Source organism: Mastigoproctus giganteus, chromosome 6 (assembly GCF_048544385.1).
Source record: "Mastigoproctus giganteus isolate SK-2022 chromosome 6, ASM4854438v1, whole genome shotgun sequence".
Lineage (NCBI taxonomy): Eukaryota > Metazoa > Arthropoda > Arachnida > Uropygi > Thelyphonidae > Mastigoproctus > Mastigoproctus giganteus.
In genome coordinates, this window is record NC_143580.1 from 222,846,100 (window position 1) to 222,872,258 (window position 26,159).

The 26,159-nt window shown below is 37.3% G+C and overlaps 1 protein-coding gene across 1 annotated transcript in view; it reads right to left on the reverse strand.

The window, feature by feature from the left end:
- Window positions 1-23,837, reverse strand: part of LOC150085015 (CDAN1-interacting nuclease 1-like) — a 113,931-nt gene extending 90,094 nt beyond the window's left edge. The window contains exon 1 of the mRNA XM_090376436.1: window positions 23,747-23,837. Coding sequence (XP_090232562.1) covers window positions 23,747-23,793 — 47 coding nt within the window. The 5' untranslated portion in view covers window positions 23,794-23,837. The remainder of the gene's footprint in view (window positions 1-23,746) is intronic.
- Between the last annotated feature and the right edge of the window lie 2,322 nt (window positions 23,838-26,159).

The window sequence follows — 26,159 nt, forward strand, 5'->3', positions numbered from 1 at the left end:
GGCACTACGTCTCCGTAAGCCCTATTATGTCCGCGTTACTTGTTTTAACCAGCAGTTTGAATTCGCTTATTTTATTGACGACACTTCTAACATTACTATATAAACAATTAAGACTTACTGTGCTTGTATTTTTAACAATCCTAACACAACCCTTGAAGTTTTTTAGACTCACTTCCCTGGCATTAGCTACCCACTCACTTGAAACATTTCTGCCCCCAGAACATCTAGATAATATGTCCAGTTGGGATAACAGATAAGAACTCTTGAGGTATGTGCAAGAGTTACTTTGAAAAAAGTAACTCTTTGACTTTTACTTTGATAGGGTAGATAGAAGGGGTAGTGGGTTTATCAGATAAATGCGTGTCAGTATTACCCACATTGCCCCTAACTAGCAGTTTCCCTGAACCTTTAAGGTATCCTCAATAATACTGGCAAAAACTTTTGCACCACCTTCGTTTAAGTGTATCCCGTCTCTACAAAACAAATTCCTTCTACCTACAAGTGTGGGCCATGCTGATAGAAATTTCCTCCCTAAAGCCTTGCAGAGTCCTTTAAATCTTTTTATATCCTATAAAAAGATACCATTGGCAGGTTAATGATTGGAAAACAATTACTTTCCTTTTGGCTACTTTACTTCTAAGCACTTAACTTTCACTTCTGTAGATTGTATTTTTAGGATGTTCATATGGAGTAAGTTGTTCCAGAGACAAAAAGTAGAGATCATTAATGGATACTGGCTGGTTAATGCAAGTCTTCTGATTGTTTTGCAATCCACATTATACTTTTTATTGAAAGCAGTTAAAGTTAGCAGTAGACTAGTTCCATAGATGGGTTAAGGACAAGAGCAATGAACAGGAAACAGGCGAGTAAGCATCACTGGGCATTTCGGAAGGGGCTCAGAAATGGAGTCTAGATCCCCACACAAAAAGGCAGTCTGGCCCAGTGAGGCATTTTCCTCAGGGCTCCTGGCGGCTCTCAACACTCCTGATTAAGGTTTGGTAAGACAGAAAACACTTGATTATTGTGGAGAAGGATAATTAAAAGGGTGTTTATTTTTATGTCAAACAGTTTTGTTTGTTATTTGGTTTTTAGGAGCATTAGTAACTAAGGCCATATTGCTCCGGGATATGCAGCGGTCATTCCCTGACCTTCCCGCATCCTCCATATTTGGTGGTGACGGGCTCGAACCCTGGTCTTATTAAGAAGCGTCTACGCACTGCTGCTCCTTCCCACCTGGCTACGGAGACGCCTCATGTCAAACAGCTAAGGCTATGAGCAGTCTGTATATAATGGCTGTAAATTGCATATACAGGGTCATCAAAAAAGGTGTCTGTGATTTCCTTTTTAATTATCTTCAGAAATATTTAATCAATTGCTGTGATCGTAGCAGAAAACAGTGTGGTAACTCACTAAGTTTTATTTAACACCTCAACAAAACAATGACCTTGGCTGCGCTGTGAGTGTGCGCAGAATAACTCCTACCTGCACCGCCTCAGTTAGTGTCAGTAAGATGGAAGAGGTGGACCTGTGCCTTGGCCACCAAGAAGTCCTGACCTGACACCATTAGACTTTTTCTCTACCTAAAGAACATCGTCTATGCAGAAAAGATTTGCAATCTGCTCCATTTAAGAGAGAGGATCACAGCTGCAATAGCAACAGTTACGCTAGAAATGATTGAGTGTACATGGACAGAGATCAACTACCATTTGGATGTTTGCCAAGCAACGAACAGTGCTCATATTGAAACATACTAAGGCAGAGGTTCCCAAAGTTTCTCGGTTCACAGCGCCCCTAGGCCAAAAGAAATACTTAACACAGTGGTTTTCGACCATTTAATAATCTGATTCTGTGTGTGTGTGTGTGTGTGTGTGTGTGTGTGTGTGTGTGTGTGTGTGTGTGTGTGTGTGTGTGATATTAAAAAAAAAAATGTTACATGATAGTTATTATAATAATATAATTATAAACAAAATTAAAATCCACAATGCAAATTATATATACTTATATAATAATTTTATTCTTTATATAGAGATACTAAATAAACATCAATTATAGATCACCACAAAATTAAAAAGATACAATACAATGGATACAGTACACCTTTTTATAATGAAATAAATATATAAATTTCAAAAAAAAAAAAAAAAAATATATATATATATATATACAGGCATACCTCGGTTAACGTTACCTCTGATAACGAAGCTTCGATATAACGAAGTCCGCAATTTAGCATTAGCATTAGTAGAGGCATATGATGCAAGAAAGCAAGCTTATTCAGCATCAGCCAAAAAAAAAAAAAAAAACCCCTCTCCCATTTCACCCCTCCGTTCGTTCGAAATACCTGTCCAGTTGAGCTTTAAATTTGTTTAGGCTATCAACTTCAACAACAAGTGATGGAAGTCGGTTCCACCAACCAACCACCCGCTGGCCAAAGGCAAATTTCCGCACATCTATCCGACATCCGTCCTTCCTCAATTTCAATTTATGCCCTCTGAGGTGATTATTCTGAGAAAGATGAAGAATCCCATTGGCATTGAGCATGCTCAAACCATTCAAAGCCTTATACACCTCTATCAGATCACCTCGCCGGTGCCTAGTCTCCAGACTCTGTAATTTGCAAAACTTAAGCCTTTCTTCGTAAGAGCAACCCTTTGTTCCATTTACTAATCTTGTTGCCCTTCTCTGTACCCGTTCCAGCAGCTCTACATCCTTCTTGAAATGAGGCCTCCAGACCTGTATACAGTACTCAAGATGTGGCCTAACCATTGCCTTATACAAGGGAATAATCACCTCCTTATCCCTGCTAGAAAAATTCCTGTATATCATTGACAAGACACCATGAGCTACTCTTGCAGCTCGTCTGCACTGCTCAGAGAACTTCATATCTGCCTGCACAATTACCCCCAGGTCCTTTTCATTCTCCACCACTGTCAGTGTAGTACCGCAGAGTTGATACATTGCTCTGGGGTTACTGTTACCCATATGTAGTACTTTACATTTGTCAATGTTAAACTTCATTTGCCACCTCTCAGCCCATCTGTTCAACCTTTCCAGATCCTGTTGCAGCAGCATAGCGTCAGTAGTGTCCTTAACGACCCTGCCAACCTTTGTATCATCTGCAAACTTAGACATTAAACTTGATATCCCATCATCAATATCATTCATAAACACCGAAAACAACAATGGACCCAACACTGAACCTTGAGGAACTCCACTAATAACATTAGTCCACGTTGAGCAGTGTCCATTGATTACCACTCTCTGTCTTCTGCCACTCAACCATCCCCTTATCCATAGCAGCAATTTGCCTCCAATGCCACACTGCTCCAATTTGTGCAGCAGTCTTCCATGTGCAACAGTATCAAAAGCCTTTCTAAGATCCAAATATATAATATCAAAGTTATTCCCTGCATCCAGTTCTTTTGTGACTACATCATAGTATCCAATCAAATTGGTCAGGCAAGACCTGCCCTTAACAAAACCATGCTGCGTCTGAGCTATAACTGAATTCTTGTCTAGATGATCCTGCAGTGCTTCTTTAACCAGTGCCTCCATTAATTTCCCTGGAACAGAAGTTAAACTAACAGGTCTATAATTACTTGTGTCAGCCTTTGATCCTCCTTTGTGAATTGGGGTTACATTTGCACATCTCCAGTCTATGGGTACCTCCCCTGAGTCCAAAGAAGCTCTCATAATTATGGCTAGGGGTTTGCATACTTCCTTTGCTGCCTCCTTTAATATAACTGGATAGATCCCATCCACCCCAGGTGCCTTTTTTATGTTCATCCTCAACAATCTCTCCTCCACTTTCCTCCCAGTTATTACAAAATCATCCAGCTCACTGCCAATGTTTACTTTACCTACATCATTCTCCTTCCTGAATAACTCCTCATGTGTGAATGTAGATGCAAAATACTCGTTTAGATTGTTAGCCACCTGAGCAGGATCCTCAACTGTTGAACCATCAATATCCAGTGGACCAATCTGATTCATCCCTTTCCTTCTCGAGTTCAAGTATGTAAAGAACTCCTTTCTGTTTTTCTTTGCATCCTTTGCCAAGGATTTTTCGTAGTCTGCCTTTGCCTGCCTAATCTCCTTTGTGACTTGGTTACAGACCAACTTATATCTATCATAGGCTTCCATGTCACCCATTAATTTGTATGTATCCCATGCATTTTTCTTCTCTGCCACATGTCTCATTAGTCCATCTGACAACCATTTAGGCCTAAACCTTGAACAATATTTCTTAGTTGGTATGTAAAGCCTGGTAGCCACCAAGATTAGTTCCTTGAATGCTTCCCATTTTGAGTTTGCTGTTGGTAACATCATCAGTTGGTCCCACTGTATAGAATTTAAATACTGTCTCAGACCATCATAGTCACCTTTACGAAAACAAAAACCCTTCCCTTTACCTCTGATGGTAGTTACCTCCTTGAGTAAATCCCACTTCAACACACTGTGATCACTGCCACCTAGTGGTTCATTTATCTGCAGGTTCTTAATGCATGAAGAATCACTACTGATAATCAGATCAAGAGTATTACTCCCTCTTGTTGCCTCACGAACATGCTGATGTAGAAAACAATCATCCAATAAATCCACAAAAGCCTTGCTAGTGTGCGAGTGACCAACCCACAAATTCCAGTCAATATCTGGGAAATTAAAATCCCCCATTATAAGACTCTCTGATTTACTGGCCCACTCTATTTCCCTGTACAATATATTATTATACTCATCAGAGTCATTAGGCCTATAGCACACTCCTACTCTCAATTTTGATTTCCCTATGCTTATGTCACACCAAACTGACTCGACACTGCCCTGTCCATCGATGTCAACTGGCTTCACTTCCTTTGACTTTATGTGTTTCTTAATTAATAGCATAACCTCTCCTCCCCTCCTGTCCTGTCTATCCTTTCTATATACATTGTATTCCCCAAATTCCAGTTCCGCATTACTTATATCTGTGTGACACCACGTCTCTGATATCCCAACAATATCTGCCTTTGATGTTTTGAGCAATACCTCAAATTCATCAAATTTATTTACCAAACTCCTAGCATTGGTGTACACGCAGGTATACATGCACCTGTTTCTATTCTTAGCTACCCTAACACAACCCATGTGTTTACTTGTACCGCAATGACTACCAGCAGTCTCTGAAATATCCTGCATCTTGTTTTTCAGACTTCTGCTCATTTGAATAGAAGCAGTGCAAGAATCACTTCCACCTCTGCCAGTGGCTACTGTTAATCTATTAGTCCTTGTATCCCCCCAACTAGCAGTTTTCCGACCCACCTAATACTGCCTCGACAGCATCAGCAAAAATTCTTGCACCCTTTCTATTTAAGTGTATCCCATCCCTGTAGAAGCAATCTCTCCTGTTAACAAGTACAGTCCAGGCTGAAAAAAATTCTACCCCTTGAGCCTTGCACAATCCCTCCAGGGCCGAATTGATCGACAAGGCTCTCATCATATACTCCCTCCTATCGTGCCTGGGCAGAATTGCAGACACTTTCAAGTTCAACCCTAATTCACGGCTTTTTTTCAACAGTGACCTGTACTTGCTAAGTAATTCCGCCGGTCTCCTACTCTTAATATCATTAGTGCCAACGTGTACAACTATATCATCTTTTGTGCTTCAAGCCCCATTTAACATAAAAAAAAATATTCCAGTTTAATCACCTGAAATCTAAACAAACTGAAGAAATTACGGAAACCTTTGGGGCTTCTCGTGGTTGGTTCGTGAAATTTAAAAAACGGGCCAGGATTCATAGTATAAAATTAACAGGAGAAGCTGCAAGTGCAGATGTTGAAGCTGCAAATAAGTTTCCAGAAAAACTAAAGGAAATAATTGAACGTGAAAATTTTCCACCAAATTTGGTGTTCAATGTTGACGAAAGCGGTTTGTTCTGGAAACGGCTACCAACAAAAAACTTCATTTCTATTGAAGAAAAATCAGCTGCTGGGTTCAAAGCAGCCAAAGACCGTTTAACGTTACTCTTTGGATCAAATGCCTCTGGCGATTATAAATTAAAATTGTTATTAGTTTACCATTCAGAAAATCCGAGGGCGTTAAAAGGTAACATAAAAATGAATTTACCTGTAATATGGAAAGCAAATAGAAAAGCGTGGGTTACCAAGGAGTTATTTACTAATTGGTTTGTTAACCACTTTTGTCCTGAAGTAAAACGGTATTGTCAAAAAAAAAACTTTGAAGAAAAAGCTCTTTTGTTGTTAGACAATGCTCCGGGACATCCTACTGATCTTAACACGTTGGACACATGCATTCCTGTCAAAGTTGTGTTTCTTCCAGCAAACACAACTTTCCTGATTCAACCATTGGATCAGGCAGTAATAGCATCATTTAAAGCTTATTATCTGCGTCGAACATTAAGCAATTTAACTGAACTAGAGGATAAAGAGGAAATGACAGTTAAAACTTTTTGGAAAAAAACTACACCATTAAAAACGCAATTGAAAACATTGATAGTTCTTGGAAAGAAGTCACTAAGAAATGCTTAAATGGAGTTTGGCGCAAAATATGGCCAGAAGTTGTACTAGAAGAAGAAAATAATATCCAAGAAATTAGAAATGAAGTTATCGAGATGGCTCAATCAATAGGTTTCGAAAATGTCGATGAAGAGGATGTTAGAAATTTATTGAATGCAGAAGATGATGGTTTTTCAGTGGAAGATTTAGAAAACCTTGTTAGCAACGAAGACAAAGATAATGAAGACGAAGTTAAAGAAGTTCCTGCCGAAAAAGTGTTAACAACCAAAGATTTAAAAAGGTGCTTAAATGACATTGAAAACGTTTTAAATTTTTTTAGTGAAAATGATCCTGATTTAGGAAGAAGTTTTATTGTTAAGCGATCAGTGTTAAATGCAATAACTCCGTATAGGCAATTGTTAAATGAAAGAGAAAAAAAGCATAAACAATCAACTTTAGACTCATATTTTAAAATGTGATTTCACTTTGTATGTAAGTTGACTGTTTATTTAATAAAAGTTTTCTTTGCTCGAAAAAAAAAGCTTTTCATTTTCTTTACGTAGGAACGTATCCCTATTCTGGCCATACTATTTTTACCTCTGAAAACGAAGTTTCGCTTAACGAAGTAATTTCGTGGAACGCATCCTATTCGTTATTCAAGGTATGCCTGTATATATATATATATATATATATATATATATATATATATATATATATATATATATATATATAATAATAATAAGTTTAAATAACGTAATCCAAAATTACATGGCACCCCTGGAATGTTGTTGGGCACCCCGGTTGAAAACCACTGTACTAAGGTATAAAGTAAAACTTGAGATATTCTTGTAGATATTAACAAATAAATTGATTCATTGATGTAAGTATTTGTGTTGTTATTTTATCATGAAATCATTTTGTGACATTCGATGACCCTGTACTGTATTGCCAATTTACCTTGTTTGATAAAAAACTCAAATTGCCTAACAGAAGGGAAGTCCCCAAACAATTTCTTAAATGGCATAATATAACTATAACAAACAAAAGGGGAAGCCCCAAAACCAACCACACACCTGAGTCCCCAGATACCAATGCACAGTTCTGAAAGAGCAGCAGGGATTGGTTGGGTACATGCCTATTATCTTTAGTGGGGGGCAAGGTGTGCCTGTTATCTTCAGCATAACTATCGATATCATAAAAAGTTGTTACAAAATGTAACAACTGATAAAAAAATATATTCTTTCTTTTTTCTATTATTTTTAAATTTCTTTTAGTTTAATGATTTTTCTTAATTTCTGGTCTGTATGTGATGCAACTGACATGAAGCCACAGAGTGGAGGCACTTGTTCAAGAAATTTGTGGTTAGTAGAAACTTTGTAGTCTGTAGTGCCAAATGATGGAGGAGGCTAAATTATACATCAGCCAAAAAGAAAAGGAAAAAACTACTACTATTATTTGTCCATCTCCTCTAATAATTTTCCTAATTCTTCTTTAAATTTATCCAACCTACCCACTTCCACAACACTAGATGGAAGTTTGTTCCAACAATCAATTACTCTCTGGCTGATAGAAAACTTTCACACAACTATCCTTTTTCAATTTAAATTCATGTCCCCTTATGTGCATCATCTGAGAACGAATAAGGATGCCATCAGCATTTAGTTTACTCAATTCATTTAAAGCGTTACACACTTCAATTAGGTCTCCTCATGGGCACCTAGTTCCCAGATGCTACAATTTACAGAACTTGTCTTTCTTGGTAGGAGTTCTTTTGGTGCTGACTAATCTTGTTGCTCTTCTTTCCACTTATTTCAACAGATCCACATCCTTCCTAAAATGATGCTTACAGGCTTGGATGCAGTGCTCAAGATGCAGCCTAGCCAATGCGTCATACAATGGTTTCACCTTTGTCAAGAGGATAACTAATCCATGTTATACCTTGTTGATGACAATTGAATAAATATTTTGCATCTACATAAACTACACAAGGAAATTTTTAGAGAAGGGTATAACAGAAATCTGTCTGACACTGAGTGACAGGTCAAATGATCTTAGGATAACTGAAAAGAAGCTCCAAATTGAAAAAAGTACCTGGGGCTATTATATATCAAAAGAAAAAGCATAAACTCAAGTTAAATCTTCAACTATAATAATGAGTGCACCCTAAGATTCAGGAGACATCCCTACAGACTAGAGAAGAGCAAATATATCTCCTATTTGCAACAGTGGATCAAAGGATGAAGTGAGTAACTATAGACATGTAAGTTTAACTTCTGTGTCAGGGATAATGCCTGACCAATCTGATTAGCTACTATGAACTGGATGCAAAAGAATTCTGACATCATATACTTAGATTTGAATAAAGCCTTTGATACTGTTCCACATAAATGATTGTATAAATTGGTGAAGCATGGCATAGAATTTCCACATTTTTAAAATTCCTGACCAGAGATGTTTAGGAAGGGAAAGAGGATTTATAAACAGCAATCCTGAAGGTTTTTCAAATAAAATATAATCTTTTAGATTACTTTGTAACTAAAGAATTAATTTGGTAAATGTTATTTATCACAGAAAAAAAACACTATAAGGACTTTAAAATAGGTACTGAAAGCATAGTGGTAGTAGTAGTAATGGAGGCATGTGATGCAAGAAAGCAAGTGTATGAGCTTATGTAGCATAAGCCAAAAAAAAAAAAAAAAAAAATTTCACAAATTCATTCCCTCTAAAAGTTTTTCCAGCTCCTTGAATTTATTTAAGCTATCAACTTCCACAATGACAGATGGAAGTTTGTTCCAGCAATTAACCACCACCTGCTGGCTAAAGGCAAATTTCCGCACATCTATTCTACAACTCTTTCCTCAATTTGAATTTATGCCTCGTCAGGTTTGTAATCTGAGCAAGCAGAAGAATTCTATCAGAATTCAGCATGCTCAACCCATTGAAGGCCTCATACACCTTAATCAGATCATCTCACAGCAATATAATAAATATAATATAATTTTCTTATTAATTACTTGATTTAGTTTTGAATTTACAAAATTTGAAGTAATGTGTTTTTATCATAATAAAAATTATAATAATTCTATTAATTTCATTCTAATAATAAAAATAGACTTTTAAAAAAAAATTGTAATAGGTCAATCTCGTGATTCTTGTTCATTTTTAAAGTAAGTCACTTTGTGGGAAAGGCTGCTGCTGGATGGACCCTGGCTCAAAACATTGTGTAAAATATTAAAAACATTATATACATTCTAAAAAAAGTATACAATAACATGTACAATAACATCACATTTTCCTCAAAATGGAATGGAAATTTTATATTTTTTTTTCTGTACCATTCAACAGCACAGGAAAAATTACAAGCCCACGGAGCCCAAACATGGTATAAATAAACCTGAATACACCCAGACAAACCCAGTGAGGTGGCATTGAGAGTAAGTTACCATAGTGGATAAAGGGATGGTTCTGTGGTAGGAGACAAAGAACAGTTTGAGAAAATAATGCTACTCTGCATTAGGTTTCTCTGTCTTTACTGCTTGGGAACATATCCCTCCAGCACCATTTTACCCATACTAATATTAATGCTAATGCAATGGATAACAGCATGACTAAATTATACACAATAACAAGTATTATTAGTAATCTAATCAATAAGCCAAATTAAATTTATGTATTTATTTACAAACTTCTCACCCACAGAGCATGCAGACCCTAGATAATGGTGAGAACTTTGAGAATCAATACAAAACAGTATTAAAATATATATACAAAATTTGGAATAGAAATTGGAATTTTGAAAATACTTCAAAACATAGTAAAGGGCAATTTCTTATACATAGATGGTTAAGTGTAAAATTAATATTGTGATTATTCAATATCTGAAGGAAAAGGAACAGAAGACTTCCAAGTAAGTATGAGGGACAGACAGTGAGAAATTAGTTTTATAATGAGAATTCAGGCAGGGTATAGTGAAAGGTATTTGTTTGAGAAGAGATGGAGAATCGATAACAGATTTTATGATATTGTAGACAAAAAGAGGCCAGTGGAGTTGTCATCTGGAGTGAAGAAGAACGGTTCTGAAGTGATAACAAAGAGCTCCATAGTTTCGACAGTAAAAGACAAGGTGATTTCAAAAGCAAAAGAATTTAATTTAAATTCTTTAAGAATTATTAATATGTATAATTAATCACTCTTTTACCACGTGGAGTTTTTAATATATATTTTATTAAACATAGCGTAAACTAATATATACAATAGTGTGACATTTTGGGTATCTTGCGGGTACTCCTCAAAAGACCGTGCTGCTGACTGCCCTCAACTTTCCCCAACTATATTAATTTAAATTCTCTCAAATCTGTGAGAAAGATATTCCTATTGTAGGGACCAAATAATATCACAATAATCAAAAATGGGAGGTATAAGCTGCTTGTAGAGAAGAATTATAACTTTGTCACTCTTAAAAATTGAGGAAGAATACTTAATTAATCCAAGAAGTTTGGAAGTCTGAGATTTTATATGATCAACATGGTAAGAGGAATGAGGGTCAGATCGAAATAGGACACCTAAGTCCTTGACTGGAGATATGAAAACAGCAAAGAGTTCTTTACTTATGTAAACTCTAGAAGAAAGGAGATGAATCAGATTGGTCCACTTGATATCGTTGTTTCAACTGTTGATGATCCTGCTCAGGTAGCTAACAAACTAAATGAGTATTCTGCATCTACATTCACACATGAGGAGTTATTCGGGGAGGGGAATGCCAGTGGTGAATTAAACTCTGGCAGTGAGATAGATGATTCTGTAATAACTGAGAGCAAAGTGGAGGAGAAATTGTTGAAGATAAACATAAGAAAGGCACCTGGGGTGGATGGGATCTATCCAGTTATATTAATCATCATCTTCAGCCATTTTCAATCCACTGCAGGATGAAGGCCTCTCCAGCAACTTTCCAGTTCCTTCTGTTTTGAGCACTGGCCATCCATTTGCTACCCACAAACTCATGAATTTCATCTATCCATCTCCGCCTTTGTACCATTCTGTTATTTTCTTAGTCCATCTGTCATCATGTCTTCGAGCTATGTGTCCTGCCCAAGACCATTTTAGTTCTTTAGTTTTGATAAGAATGTCCTTTACTTGAGTTTGCTGCCTAATCCATGTGTTTCTCTTCTTATCTAACAATCTGATTCCCAATATAATTCGTTCCATTCTTTGCTGTGTAGTTCTCAGCTTCTCTTACATTCTTTTGGTGAGTGCCCAAGTTTCACTTCCATAAGTCATGGTGGGGAGTATACATTGATTCATTATTTTACGTTTCAGACAAACTGGGATATTGCTCTTCAGTATGTGACTATATTTCCTGAATGCTATCCATCCAAAATTTATTCTTCTCTTGACTTCCAGCCATTTATCATTATTACATCTAATAACTTGTCCCAGATAAGTATATGACTCCACCTTTTCAATTACTGCTCCTTCAATCATTATTTCCCTTTCCGTGGCATACTTGTTCATCATTACTTTTGTTTTAGCCATATTCATCTTTAGTCCAAAATCCTTACTAACTGTGCATAACTGATTAAGATTTTCCTCTAATTCTTTGGGATCGTGGCTTATGACCACAATGTCATCTGCAAATTGTAAATGGTTTAGGTACTCTCCGTTCACATTGACTCCTTTTTCTGCGACCAGTCTAATCTTCTGAAAGCTTCCTCAAGGGCAGCAGTAAACAGCTTCGGAGATATTGTGTCTCCTTGTCGAACTCCTTTCTCGATTTTAAATTTGCTACTGTCTTTGTCTAGTCTAATAAAGGAGGTAGCACTCTCATATATTTTCTTCAAAATCATAATATATGGGGTATCTATGCCTTGTCTTTCCAGTGCCCGAAACATTGCCTTATGCTGTATGGAGTCAAATGCCTTTTCATAATCCACAAATGCCAGGCATAATGGTGTTTTATATTCATTTGCTTTCTCCATTAGCTGTGATATTACGTGAAAGTGATCCATAGTTGAGAATCCTGTCCTAAAGCCAGCTTGCTCTTTCAGTTGATTCTCATCAAGTATTCTTTCTAATCTGTTAGTAATGACCCTTGTGAACAACTTGTAGATGTGGGATAACAAGCTAATTGGTCTATAATTTCCAATTTCTGATTTATCTCCTTTCTTATGCAGTAAAACTATGATTGCATTATTCCACTGCTTAGGCGTCATACCTTTTCTAATGCACTTTGTGAAGAGCCTTGCCAGTTTTTGTGTTATGTCTCTTCCTCCCAATTTTAACAACTCTACAGTAATTTCATCTTCCCCCGGGGCTTTCCGATTCTTCATTTTCTTCAATGCATGTTCTACTTCATCAGGAAGAATATTGGGTATGTCGTATGTGTTGCTACTTTGCAATCCATCTTCCCCACTGCTGGTATCATTCCCTCGCTCTACTACTTTTCTTGTGTTAAATCTTCTTATGTCCTCTCTGAGTCTCTTTCTAATGGCTTTGCATAACTCAATATACTCAATTTTCTCCCCGTCAGTGTTTTTCTTGCTCTTCATTTGTCGTCTTCGGTTCATCGTGACAAGTGTTTCTTGACTAATTTTTTCTTCTTTGGATTCTGTTTCCCTATAGGTTTCTTGGGCTTTATCACTTTCAGAAAGTTGTAATATTCCTCGTCGATATCTTGGTCCTGAGCAGTCTGCAGAAGTTCAAAATTGTTCTTAAGTTCCAGTACATACTGCTTTTTTTTTCCTCCTCTGTTATCTCAAAGACTTTTGTATTATTTACTCGAGTCAGTTTTTTCCTTTCCTTTCCTTTCCTACATCTATATCAAGTGTACATCTTACCATTCTGTGATCACTTCCAACATTTACCTTATTCAGGACGGTAACGTCATCCACAATATAGCTTCTGTTAGTGAGGATGAAGTCGATTTCATTAGTTGTTAATCCATTTGGACTCTTCCATGTCCACTTTCTGTTCACCCTTTTCTTTAAAAAAGTTCATTACTGACAGTCCTTGAGATTCTGCAAATTCCACAACTCTTTCACCTCTTTTATTTCTTTCACCAATTCCAAAATTTCCTATAGTTCCTCTTTCTGCACTGTTTTGCCTTTTTCCAACCTTAGCATTGAAGTCCCCCATAATAATAGTGTAGTGGGTTTTCTGCTCATCTAGAAGACTCTCAATTTCGGTGTACATTTCTTCAACCTCTTCATCATCATGGCTCGATGTTGGTGCATAAATCATTATAATCTTTAGCTTGTACCTCTTAGAAATCTTGAGTATTAGTCTTGACACCCTTGGTGATGTACTTTTGAATTTCAAAATGTTGTTTTTAAAATCTTTATGGACCAGAAACCCAACTCCACCTTCACTCCTTTCACTGTTTCCATTGGTGTACAGCAGATTTCCACTTGATAAACTTATAAGTGATTCGTTTCTTCTTCTTGTTTCAGCCAAACCGATGATATTCCAATTCACATTTTCTAATTCCTTTTCCAGCTCTAATATCCTGTCTTCACCGATGAGTGATCGTACATTATAACAGGCCAAGTTCAGTTTCCGTGCATGGCAGCCTGGTCGTACCCAGAGATTCTTAGCACCCTCTGCTTCCACTCTGATCCTCTCGCTGCCGTAAGGAGAGTGAAAGCTGCTGGGGACTGAGGGCCATTTGTATTGTTGTGCTCTCATATGCTGGAGGGTTTGGTCTTTTCCTCTTCACGCTGACCAGGCGTCTTGAAGAGAACCACTCTACACGTTCGTTGCCACCTAAGTGACATAACAGGGCTTACCATCGAGAAGGTGTGCATGAGTGGATTTTAGGGAGGCAGGCCAACCGGACTTCTCCTAAATCTTCTGTAATAGAGAGATATTGGATCCATCAGTGTTTTAGGCTGAGTGTCTGAAACACTGATGGAGTTATATTAAAGGAGGCAGCAAAGGAAGTAAGCAAATCCTTAGCCATAATTATGAGAGCTTCCTTGGACTTAGGAGAGGTACCCATAGACTGGAGATGTGCAAATGTGACTCCAATTCACAAAGGAGGATCAAAGAATGACAAGTCATTACAGACCTGTTATGAGGCACTGGTTAAAGCAGCATTGCAGGATCATCTAGATAAGACTTCAGCATGGGTTTGTTAAGGGGAAGTCTTGTCTGATCAATTTGATTGGATACTATGATGTGGTCACAAAGGAACTGGATGCAAAGGATAATTTTGATATCATATACTTGGATCTTAGAAAGGCTTTTGATACTGTTGCACATGGAAGACTGCTGCACAAATTGAAGCAGTTTGGCATTGGAGGCAAATTGCTGCTATGGATAAAGGGATGGTTGAGGGAGAGAAGACAGAGTGGTAATCAATGGACACTGCTCTCCATGAACTAATGTTATCAGTGGAGTCCCTCAGGGTTCAGTGTTGGGTCCATTGTTGTTTTCTGTATTTATGAATGATATTGATGATGGTATATCAGGCTTAATATCCAAGTTTGCAGATGATACGAAGATCGGCAGGGTTGTTAATGGGGTACTACTGACAGTGGTAGAGAATGAAAAGGACCTGGGGGTAATTGTGCCGGCAGATATGAAGTTTTCTGAGCAGTGCAGATGGTCTGCAAGAGTAGCTCATGGTGTCTTGTCAATGATATACAGGAATTTTTCTAGCAGGGATAAGGAGGTGATTATCCCCTTGCATAAGGCAATAGTCAGGCCACACTTTGAGTACTGTATACAGGTCTGAAGGCCTGATTTTAAGTAGGATGTAGAACTGTTGGAACGAGTACAGAGAAGGGCAACAAGATTATTGAATGGAACAAAAGTTGCTCTTACGAAGAAAGGCTTAAGTTTTGCAAATTACAGTGTCTGGAGACTAGCCACCTGACAAGCTGATCTGATTGAGGTGTATAAAGCCTTGAATGGTTTCGGATTGATGGGACTGATGGGATTCTTCCTCTTGCTTAGAATAATCACCTGAGAGGACATAAATTCAAATTGAGGAAAGACAGTTGTAGGACAGATGTGCAGAAGTTTGCCTTTAGCCAGCGGGTAGTTGATTGCTGGAACATCTGTCGTTGAAGAAATTGATAGCTTAAATAGATTCAAGGCAGAACTAGACAAACATTTGGAGTGAGTGGATGGGCGAAAGGAGAAGAGGGTTTTTTTTTTTTCCTTTGGCTGGTGCTATATAAGCTTGCTTTTTTGCATCATGTGCCTTTACTAATGCCAATGCTAATTTACATTTTAATTGCTTTAGAAACAAGTTAATTTTATTGAGCCAGAGTGAGAGGGAAGAGTTCATCGCTGTCAATTGAAGAATATATAACTTTGTAAAAGTTTAATATCATCTGCATAGAGTTGCCACTCAACACTAATGGGTTGAAATAAAGTTGACAGATCATTAATGTAAACAAAAAAGAAGAGCAGATCCAAGGGTGAATCTTGAAAAACACCTTGCAAACCAGTAAACAGAATTGATAACGTACCATCAATTATTACGGATAGTTTACGATTTCTAAGCAGCGAATCAAGCGAATCCAGTAAAGGGAATCGCAGATCATATGATGAAAGCTTGAAGAGCAGAAGATCAATGTGGACAGTCATATGCATGTGAAATATCAAGGAAAAGCAAATCAATTTGATTTCCTTTGTCCAAATTAGTTTGAAGAAATGAGAGCCCAGATTTAAAACAGTTGATTTCCTTGGAAGAAAAGCATACTGATGGTAGTTATTAGGCATAGACTTCTCACCCTGTTTTTTATATATTGGGATGATATAGGCCTCTTTCAATGCTGAAAAGTAACAACCATGAAGAAGACAGAATTGAAGAGATTTGTAAGAACTGATGCTAGTGACAAACTACTTTTCTTGAAGAAAAGAGCAGGGTAGGGGGTATCAGGACCAGAAGCAGTGAAATCTTTAAGCTGAGAAATGGCTGACTGGACATCATCAGTAGTGAGAACTAATCTATCAGAACAGTCATTAGTACTGTATTCAAACAGGTAACAGGGAATAGAAGGGAGGACAAAGGGGGACAAAGTTTCGAAAAATGGGTAGCAAAAAGATTGGCAATGCCAAGAGAATGACAGTTGATTGAGATATTCGAATAATTAGGTAACTTAGGAATTCCTCTTTTTGCAACTTGACTTTCCCCAGTCCAACTTTCCTAACAGTGAGGTCATTTTCCTTGATGATTTTAATGTTCACAACTCCAGCTAGCTTCCGTTTTTTAGTCACACCGACCCAGCTGGTCGAGATGCTGAGGCTTTTGCAATTCCTAATGACCTTGCACAGATTTTTCATTTACCTACAAGAATACCGGACAATCCTAATCATACAGCCAACGTGCTTCATCTGTTTCTCACAAACAACCCTTCTAAGTACACGGTCGAAGTGAGAGGTCCTTTAGGCACTTCAGATCACGACTTGGTGATTGTCTCTTCTCCAATGGAGCCTTTATCTCATGGCTATTCCCAACCTCGTGTTGTTTGGCATTGCAAGAATGCAAAATAGGATGACTTGCGAGATTTCTTTTCTTCTTTTCCTTGGTCGGATTACTGTTTCAAAACTTCTGATGTCAACGTTTGCTCAGATCGTGTCAGTGAAATTATTCTTGCAGGAATGGAATCCTTTATCCCACATTCCACTTTAAAATCTTGTCCTTTATCTAAACCTTGGTTTTCCAATAAATGTGCTAAGACTGTTCACAAGAGAAGAATGTTGCATATCATAATTGGCTTGTTTCTAATTCTTCAGTTTCATTTTCTGCCTACACCAAAGCTTGCAACAATTGTAAAGCAGTTATTAATCAGTCTAAACTAGAGTTTGAAGAGGCTAAGAGTAGAAAACTTCCTTCTTGCCCTAATGGTAACCGAGCATTCTGGTCTCTTGCCAAAGCTATTGGGTGCAACTTTTGCCCATCTCTTCTCCCACCTCTGTCCAAACCAGATGGTTCTGTTGTCACTTCAGCCAAGGATAAAGCTGACATGCTAGCATCCCATTTTTCTTCGAACTCATGTATTAATGATCTTGGTAAAACACCTCCCACCATTCCCAACACGCTCCATTCAATGCCTCCTGTGGCCTTCCGTCAAAAGGATGTCAGAAGGATTTTGACGAATCTTGATGCCAAGAAAGCTCCAGATCCCGATGGTATTTCTCCACTTGTTCTCAAAACCTGTGCTTCTGAACTTACTCATATTCTTTGCTGCCTTTTTTCACTTTTTATTCCAAAGGTGTTTTTCCTTCTGCTTGGAAATTTGCTCATATCCGGTCAGTTCCTAAAAAGAGTGAAAAATCCTTCCCATCCAATTATTGTCCCATTGCAATTACTTCTACTCTTTCTAAAGTAATGGAGAAATTAACCACCAACTCTTAAACTACCTAGAAACCTTCCGTCTGATCAACGATCGCCAGTATGTATTCTGTCAGTGTTGATCCACTGGTGATATTCTGGCTTATGTTACCCATTTATGGATAATTCAATGGAAAGGTTTGGTGAAAGACAAGTAGTTGCTCTTGACATCTGAAAGGCTTTTGATCATGTTTGGCAAAAAGGCCTTCTAAACAAGCTTCCATCTTATGGTTTGCCAAATGTTTTTAGTAATTGGCTAAAAAATGAATAGCAAATGCTTTGAAAACGGTACTCACCTTGTATAAATCTGCAATAAAATATTTTTGGTAGATGATGGTTAAATTTAGGTTGGAAGAAGCATTAAAAAGAACTAAGGCGGGGAATGGGGTGAAAATATTTTAAACAGATTTTAAAATGAGCGCAAGGAAGTAGAAATGCAGATCTCCAATCCTTGGTTGTCATAAAGAGGTTAAAAAACTTAAATGAAAAAAAGAGAAAAAAATAGAGAAGACCGGTGGTGCCAATAGTCATTACGAGGGACTTTCGTGAGTAAACCGTCATCAGTTGGCAAATGGAAGAAAAGTGAGCGCATGTTGTATTTAAAGTTATCTAAACTCCCATGATGCTTTTTGACACGTGGGAACTTTAGTCGCGAGAGGTTTCAAGCCGGTGAAAGGTTGAAGGGAAGTTTAGCGTTAATAATGTTGAGATCAGAATGGTGTCGGTACCATTCGATGGTGAGGGCTTCATATTGAAGAATTCTGTAGCTCGATCTAAGTTTAATAATAGTGATGGCAGAGTCAACAAGGAGGGTGGGGTTGTGGGTTTGAGCATTTCACTATTTTAGTAATTGGTTATCCAGTTTTCTCTCTGATCGCTCACTGAGGGTAATGGTAGATGGCTCACCGTCTTCTAACTTCTCCACTAATGCCGGTGTCCCCCAAGGTTCAGTTCTTTCCCCCACTCTTTTCCTCTTGTATATTAATGACCTTCTTCCATTGACTGGAAATCCTATCCATAGTTTTGCCGATGATAGCACATTGCATTCTACTTTCCATTTTGAGAAACCTTGCTTGCTCAATCAGCTCCAACTTCTCGAAAATCTGCTACCAATTCCTTAAATGCCGATCTTCAGGTAATTCTCCAGTGGGGCAAAGATAACTTAGTTGATTTCAACCCTTCTAAAACTCAGTCTTGTCTTATATCTCGCAAAAAAGGATTCTTCTGCTCCTATGCTTATCTTTAGTGACACTCCAATTTCTAGACAAAATGATATATCTCTTTTGGGGATTACCCTGACTTCTAATCCCTCTTGGCACAAGCACATTACAAATATTGCTTCCTCTGCATCTAAAAAACTTGGTTTTCTCTTTCGCTCTCAGCATTAATTTTCTTCCAAACAGCTGTTCACTCTGTACAAATCGCAAATCTGCCCTTCCATGGAATATTGTTCCCACATCTGGGGTGGTGCCCCCAAAACCTCTCTCAGGCTTCTTGATTCCATTCAGAAGAGGGCAGTTAGGTTAATTAATGATTCATCCCTAACAGAGTTTCTCCACTCGCTGTCTCATAGATGTACTGTTTCTGCTGCATGCCTTTTCTACAGATACTTCCATGGGCACTGTTCTCTGAATTGGCTTCTATGATTCCCGCTCTCTCTTTCAAAACAGTCCGAACACGTGGCGCCACCAGCCAACATCCATTTACTGTCCAACTTCAAACTCACAGAACCAACTTTTCATCTTCCTCGTTTATTCAGTTAACTGCAGTTTTCTGAAACAACCTTCCTTCATACGTATTTCCTGAAAATTACAGTCTACAGAAGTTCAAGTCTAATGTCAACAAATATCTTCTTTCGTTTTCTCAAGCACCAACCCAAGCACGGTACTAAGTACTATAGGTTCTAATACCTCTCGTGTTTGGGATTTACATAAAAAAAAAAAAAAATTCTGCAATATCCTGATAGCCATATGTGATAGCACCATAATGGTCTGGAATAGAAATTCAGAGTAAGTTCAGTTTCAACTGAGTGAAGATGAGAACATTGAGATTTCGTAACTTTCTTCATGGCATCTAAGAGATGAGAAGGAAAAGTAGAAAAGAGAAGGAAAAATTAATTTCAAATTATTATTTTATAACCAATTTAGCAAATTAGTTATGTTATTTGCATTGTTATTTACATGACGAATTAGCATATAAGCTAATATTGCTCAGATTACGAACCTGAGGGCCATAATTCAAATTGAGGAAAGACATGTGCCAGCAGGTAGTTGATTGCTAGGAAAAAAGTTCTATCTGTTAGCATTAGCATTAGTAGAGGCATTTAATGCAAGAAAGCAAGCTTATGCAGCATCAGCCAAAAAAAAAAGTAAAATAAATAAATAAAAAATAACCACTTCCACTTCACCCCTCTGTTCGTTCGAAATACCTGTCCAGCTGAGCCTTAAACTTATTTAGGCTATCAACTTCCACGACAAGGGATGGAAGTCTGTTCCACCTACCAACCACCCGATGGCTAAAGGCAAATTTCCGCACATCTATCCTACATCTGTCTTTCCTCAATTTGAATTTATGCCCTCTCAGGTAATTATTCTGAGCAAGAGGAAGAATCCCATCAGCATTGAGCATGCTCAAACCATTCAAGGCGCTTTGTACACCTCTATCAGATCACCTCGCTGGTGCCTAGTCTCCAGACACTGTAATTCGCAAAACTTAAGCCTTTCTTCGTAAGAGCACCCCTTTGTTCCATTCACTAATCTTGTTGCCCTTCTCTGTACTCGTTCCAGCAGCTCTACATCCTTCTTGAAATGAGGCCTCCAGGCCTCATTTCTCTAGGTGTACTCTACAGTCTATATAGTACTCTAGGTGTGGCCTGACCATTGCCTTATACAAGGGAATAATCACCTCCTTATCCCTGCTAGAAAAATTCCTATATATCATTGACAATACACCATGAGCTACTCTTGCAGCCCGTCTGCACTTGTCAGAGAACTTCATATCTGCCTGCACAACCACCCCCAGGTCCCTTTCATTCTCTACCACTGTCAATGTAGTACCACACAGTTGATACGTTGCTGTTTCCCATATGTAGTACTTTACATTTGTCAATGTTAAACTTCATTTGCCACCTCTCAGCCCATTTGCTCAACCTTTCCAGATCCTGTTACAGCAGCATAGTGTCAGTAGTGTCCTTGACCATTAAGCTTGATATACCATCATCAATATCATTTATAAATACAGAGAACAATAAAGGACCCAATACTGAACCCTGGGGGACTCCACTAATAACATTAGTCCACGATGAGCAGTGTCCATTGATTACCACTCTCTGTCTTCTCCCCCTCAACCACCCCTTTATCCATAGCAGCAATTTGCCTCCAATGCCACACTGCTCCAATTTGTGCAGCAGTCTTCCATGTGCAACAGTATCAAAAGCCTTTCTAAGATCCAAGTATATAATATCAAAGTTATTCCCTGCATCCAGTTCTTTTGTGACTGCATCATAGTATCCAATCAAATTGGTCAGGCAAGACTTCCCCTTAACAAAACCATGCTGTGTCCAAGCAATAACAGAAGTCTTGTCTAGATGATCCTGCAGTGCTTCTTTAACCAGTGCCTCCATTAATTTTCCGGGAACAGAAGTTAAACTCACAGGTCTATAATTACTTGTGTCAGCCTTTGATCCTCTCTTGTGAATTGGGGTCACATTTGCACATCTCCAGTCCATGGGTACCTCCCCTGAGTCCAAGGAAGCTCTCATAATTATGGCTAAGGATTTGCTTACTTCCTTTGCTGCCTCCTTTAATATAACTGGATAGATCCCATCCACCCCAGGTGCCTTTCTTGTGTTTATCTTCAACAATTTTTCCTCCACTTTACTCTCAGTTATTACAAAATTCTCTAGCTTACTACTAGAGTTGAATACACCTCTAGCATTCCCCTCGCTGAATAACTCCTCATGTGTGAATGTCGATGCAAAATATTCATTTAGTTTGTTAGCTACCTGAGCAGGGTCATCAACAGTTGACCCATCGATATCAAGTGGACCAATCTGATTCATCCCCTTTCTTCTAGAGTTTACATAAGTAAAGAACTCTTTGCTGTTTTTCTTTGCATCCCTTTGCCAAGGATCTCTCGTAATCTGCCTTTGCCTGCCTAACCTCCTTTGTAACTTAGTTACAGATCAACTTGTATCTATCATAGGCTTCTGTGTCACGTGTTAATTTGTATGTATCCCATGCATTTTTCTTCTCTGCCATATGCCTCATTAGTTCATCTGACATCCATTTAGGCCTAAACCTTGAACAATATTTCTTAGTTGGTATGTAAAGCCTAGTAGCTTCCAAGATAAGTTCTTTGAATGCTTCCCATTTTGAATTTGCTGTTAGTAACATCATCAGTTGATCCCACTGTATAGAATTTAAATACTGTCAGTCCATCGTAGTCGCCTTTACGAAAGCAATACCCCTTCCCTTTACCCCTAATGGTAGTTACCTCTTTGAGTAACTCCCACTTCAGAACACTGTGATCACTGCTACCTAGTGGTTCATTTATCTGCAGATCCTTAATGCATGAAGAATCACTGCTGATAATCAAATCAAGAGTATTACTCCCTCTAATTGCCTCCTGAACATGCTGATGTAGAAAACAATCATCCAATAAATCCCCAAAAGCCTTGCTAGTGTGTGAGTGACCAGCCCCCAAATTCCAGTCAATATCTGGGAAATTAAAATCCCCCATTATAAGACTCTCTGATTTACTGGCCCACTCTATTTCTCTGTACAGTTTCTTATTATACTCATCAGAGTCATTAGGCCTATAGCACACTCCTACTCTCAATTTTGATCTCCCAATGCTTATGTCACACCAAACTGACTCAACACTGCACTGTCCAGCGATGTCGACTGGCTTCACTTCCTTGGATTTTATGTGTTTCTTAACTAATAGCATAACCCCTCCTCCCTTCCTATCCTTTCTGTAGACATTGTACTCCCCAAATTCCAGTTCTGCATTCCTTATATCTGTGTGACACCACGTCTCTGATATCCCAACAATATCTGCCTTTGATGTTTTGAGCAATACCTCAAATTCATCAAATTTATTTACTAAACTCCTAGCATTGGTGTACACGCAAGTATACATGCACCTGCTCTTCCTCTTAGCCACCCTAACACAACCCATGTGTTTACTTGTACCCCCATGATTCCCAGCAGTCTCTGAAATATCCTGCATCTTATTTTCCAGGCTGCTGCTCATTCAAATAGAAGCAGTGCAAGAATCACTTTCTCCTCTGCCAGTGGCTACTGTTAATCTATTAGTCCTTGTATCCCCCCCCCAATCTAGCAGTTTTCCGACCCACCTAACACTGCCTCGATAGCATCAGCAAACATTCTTGCACCCTTTCTATTTAAGTGTATCCCATCCCTGTAGAAGCAGTGTTGTAGTGGAAGTTGATAGCTTAAATAAATTCAAGGATGAACTGGAAAAACTTTCAGAGGGAATGGATGTGTGGAATTGTTTTTTTTTTTTTTTTTTTTTTTTTGCTAATGTTACATAAGCTTGCTTTCTTGCATAACACGCCTCTACTACTACTACTTTGGAAAAACTGAGCAATGCAAACTTAGGTTAGGTACATATGTGAAAAGAATGATTACGAACAAAATGAATACGATATTCTTTTTCTCTAAAATTGTTCTGATTTAGAACTTCTGAATGTGCTTCACGTTCCACAGAGTAAATTTCTGATTTACTTACGTTGTTCCTATTTGTCTTCTATCGAATACTTTCTTAGAAATGGATAAAACAGTATATATGGTTATTGTGAAAAATAGCAAAATTTTTCGACTGACATGCAGTGTATTGCAATAACAATAATGATCCCATATTTTTCTGAATATAATGATCTGTACTTACTTGGGAAACATTGTAAGAAGCGTGGGTAAACAGTTTCTCGATTTCATGTTTCGGTACTCTGAAATAATTGCATTATATTCGCAGTATTTCATAGTTGTTCTATAATGCGATCATACAAGAGACAGCTACAACAAACGAATGAAGCAACTGATAAAGTTATTATAGATCATTATTATTATTTTATTTAATTATTTATTTATTTTTCCATGGTGCTTCATGACACCATTACCTACAAACATTTCGGCGCTTGTCATGTTCGCACGTGGTTTTACATCTCGTATTATGCGTAGATTTGATACACTACTGCCATCTAGCATTGCACGAATGCATCAATATGGCGGAGGTTTAAAAGGCATGGTAGCAGTAGTATTTGTTTTTAGAGTGCCGTTATAACATTTAATTTAAAGATTAAATTTGATTTCGTTTTATTCTATGGCATTATCTAATACTGCAAGTAATATTAACCAAGAAAAAGTAAATGTGTCAACAAACGGGTATAAATTTATTACTGACACGTATAATATGAAAAAATTGAGATCTCCATCATCTAGTTCTAAAACTAAGTTGACTGCAAACAGTTCGCAATTGTCAAAGGCAGAGGAAAACATACAGACACTGTCAACACCTGGAAAGCGTCGTTTGCGAAAATCAAAACGGCTTTCGAATAATGGCAAGTAATTTTACAGTATACTCAACAACAGTATTGCAGATAAATGCCCATACATATATAGCTTATTTATGAAAGTAATTAAAAAAAAAAAAAAAAAACTGTGAAGGTTGTAAATTGTGTTAACCAAATTAATCTTTAAAGAAAAACAACCCCATCCCACCGGAACTTGATTTTTACAATAATTTAGTCAAAATAAATAAAACATGATATATATATTTAAAATTATGAATTAGAAATTGAAGTACATGTAAAGGTGGTTGAAGTGTTCAAGTGCAGGAAAGCAAACTAAATGAAGTAAAGAAAAGGGAAAGTAGAAATATAAAAAAGGAAGAATATAGAAAGCTTAAATAAGGTGAAAAAGAACTAAGATATAAGTAATATAAGATAAATTTTATATACATATAATGTCAGTATTGATGCATATGATGTTAGGAAATTTGGCTACTCTCTCAGAATCATAAATAAGATCAGTCTGCTTTGCACCATTATGCCTTTTTTTTTTTTTTATTGTAATTCAAAATTTTTGCCCTTTCAGCCTTTTGAAAAATTAGACTATTGACATCAGGCATTGTTTATGAATTGGAGGATGCCCACAGCTTTCTTACAAAACCTCTTCCTCTTGTCTCATTTCATTAAAGGCTAGTGAAATCTGTAAATTCTTATTGAATTATGTCATTAATTAATTAAACTCAAACACTTATAACTTGGATTTTTGGTTCATCTCTTGTGACATTAGTTACTCTTTGAGTTAAAATCCTACGTGTAAGATAATTGCCCATTTTGTTGAGCTTAATGAATCTTATGTTTTTTCTTTTTTCCATACTTTTTATCTCTGCCTTTGTTCCAAAAGACTCCATTGATCTTCTCCTTTGGGATGTACGTATTTTATCTCATGTCATTGTAAATATTATTTTACATAATTAAAAAGAGTATTATTTTGATTTATTGAAAATTATTATTTTCCTACCTTCTCTAGCATAAATGATGCAAGGAAACAATGCTTATATACCATCTGCGATCTTAAGCACATTGTTTTCACATTATAGTAACATGCCCCATGAAGTATGGATATAAGTTGTCTATCATGGTATTGCATTCACATTTTTTTTTTTTTTATCCAGTTGTAATAGTATAGTGTGCTGCAGTCAAGTATCTAAAGTGAGTGTAATCACTATGCTTATATATCATGGATCTGAACCAGGGGTACACATACCTCTGGGTGTACCTAAAAGTGATCCCAAGGGATTCCTCGGGCATTGCATCCAAAATTTTTATGTGCTTTGTTTTTAGTAAAATAATTTTCAACTAATTGCAAAATTTTACCATGTATTTATTCTTGATATTGTAGAATTAATTGTGTTTTCAGAAAATTAAATCGAAACCAAACTATCCAGCTTATCACAGTGCTAGAGTGAGGTCACATGATTTCTCAATATTTTTGTCCAGTTTCTACACTTCACTTTTCTAAAATTCTTCTGACGATGATTAAATTACTTAATTAAATTAAATTACATTACTCATACTTATTTAATATAAAACAACATAATTTAAAATAAAAATGTGATTTTACTTTAACAAGTTCCATTTTTTGTTTCCTTTTTATTTTTTAACAATTTGAGTAAAATTTTTGCATAAGTAACATGCACTTGGTACTTGTTTCCAGCACAGTAATGCAATCATTAGCATTAGTGAAGGCACATGATGCAAGAAAGCAAGCTTATACAGCATCAGCAAAAAAAAAAA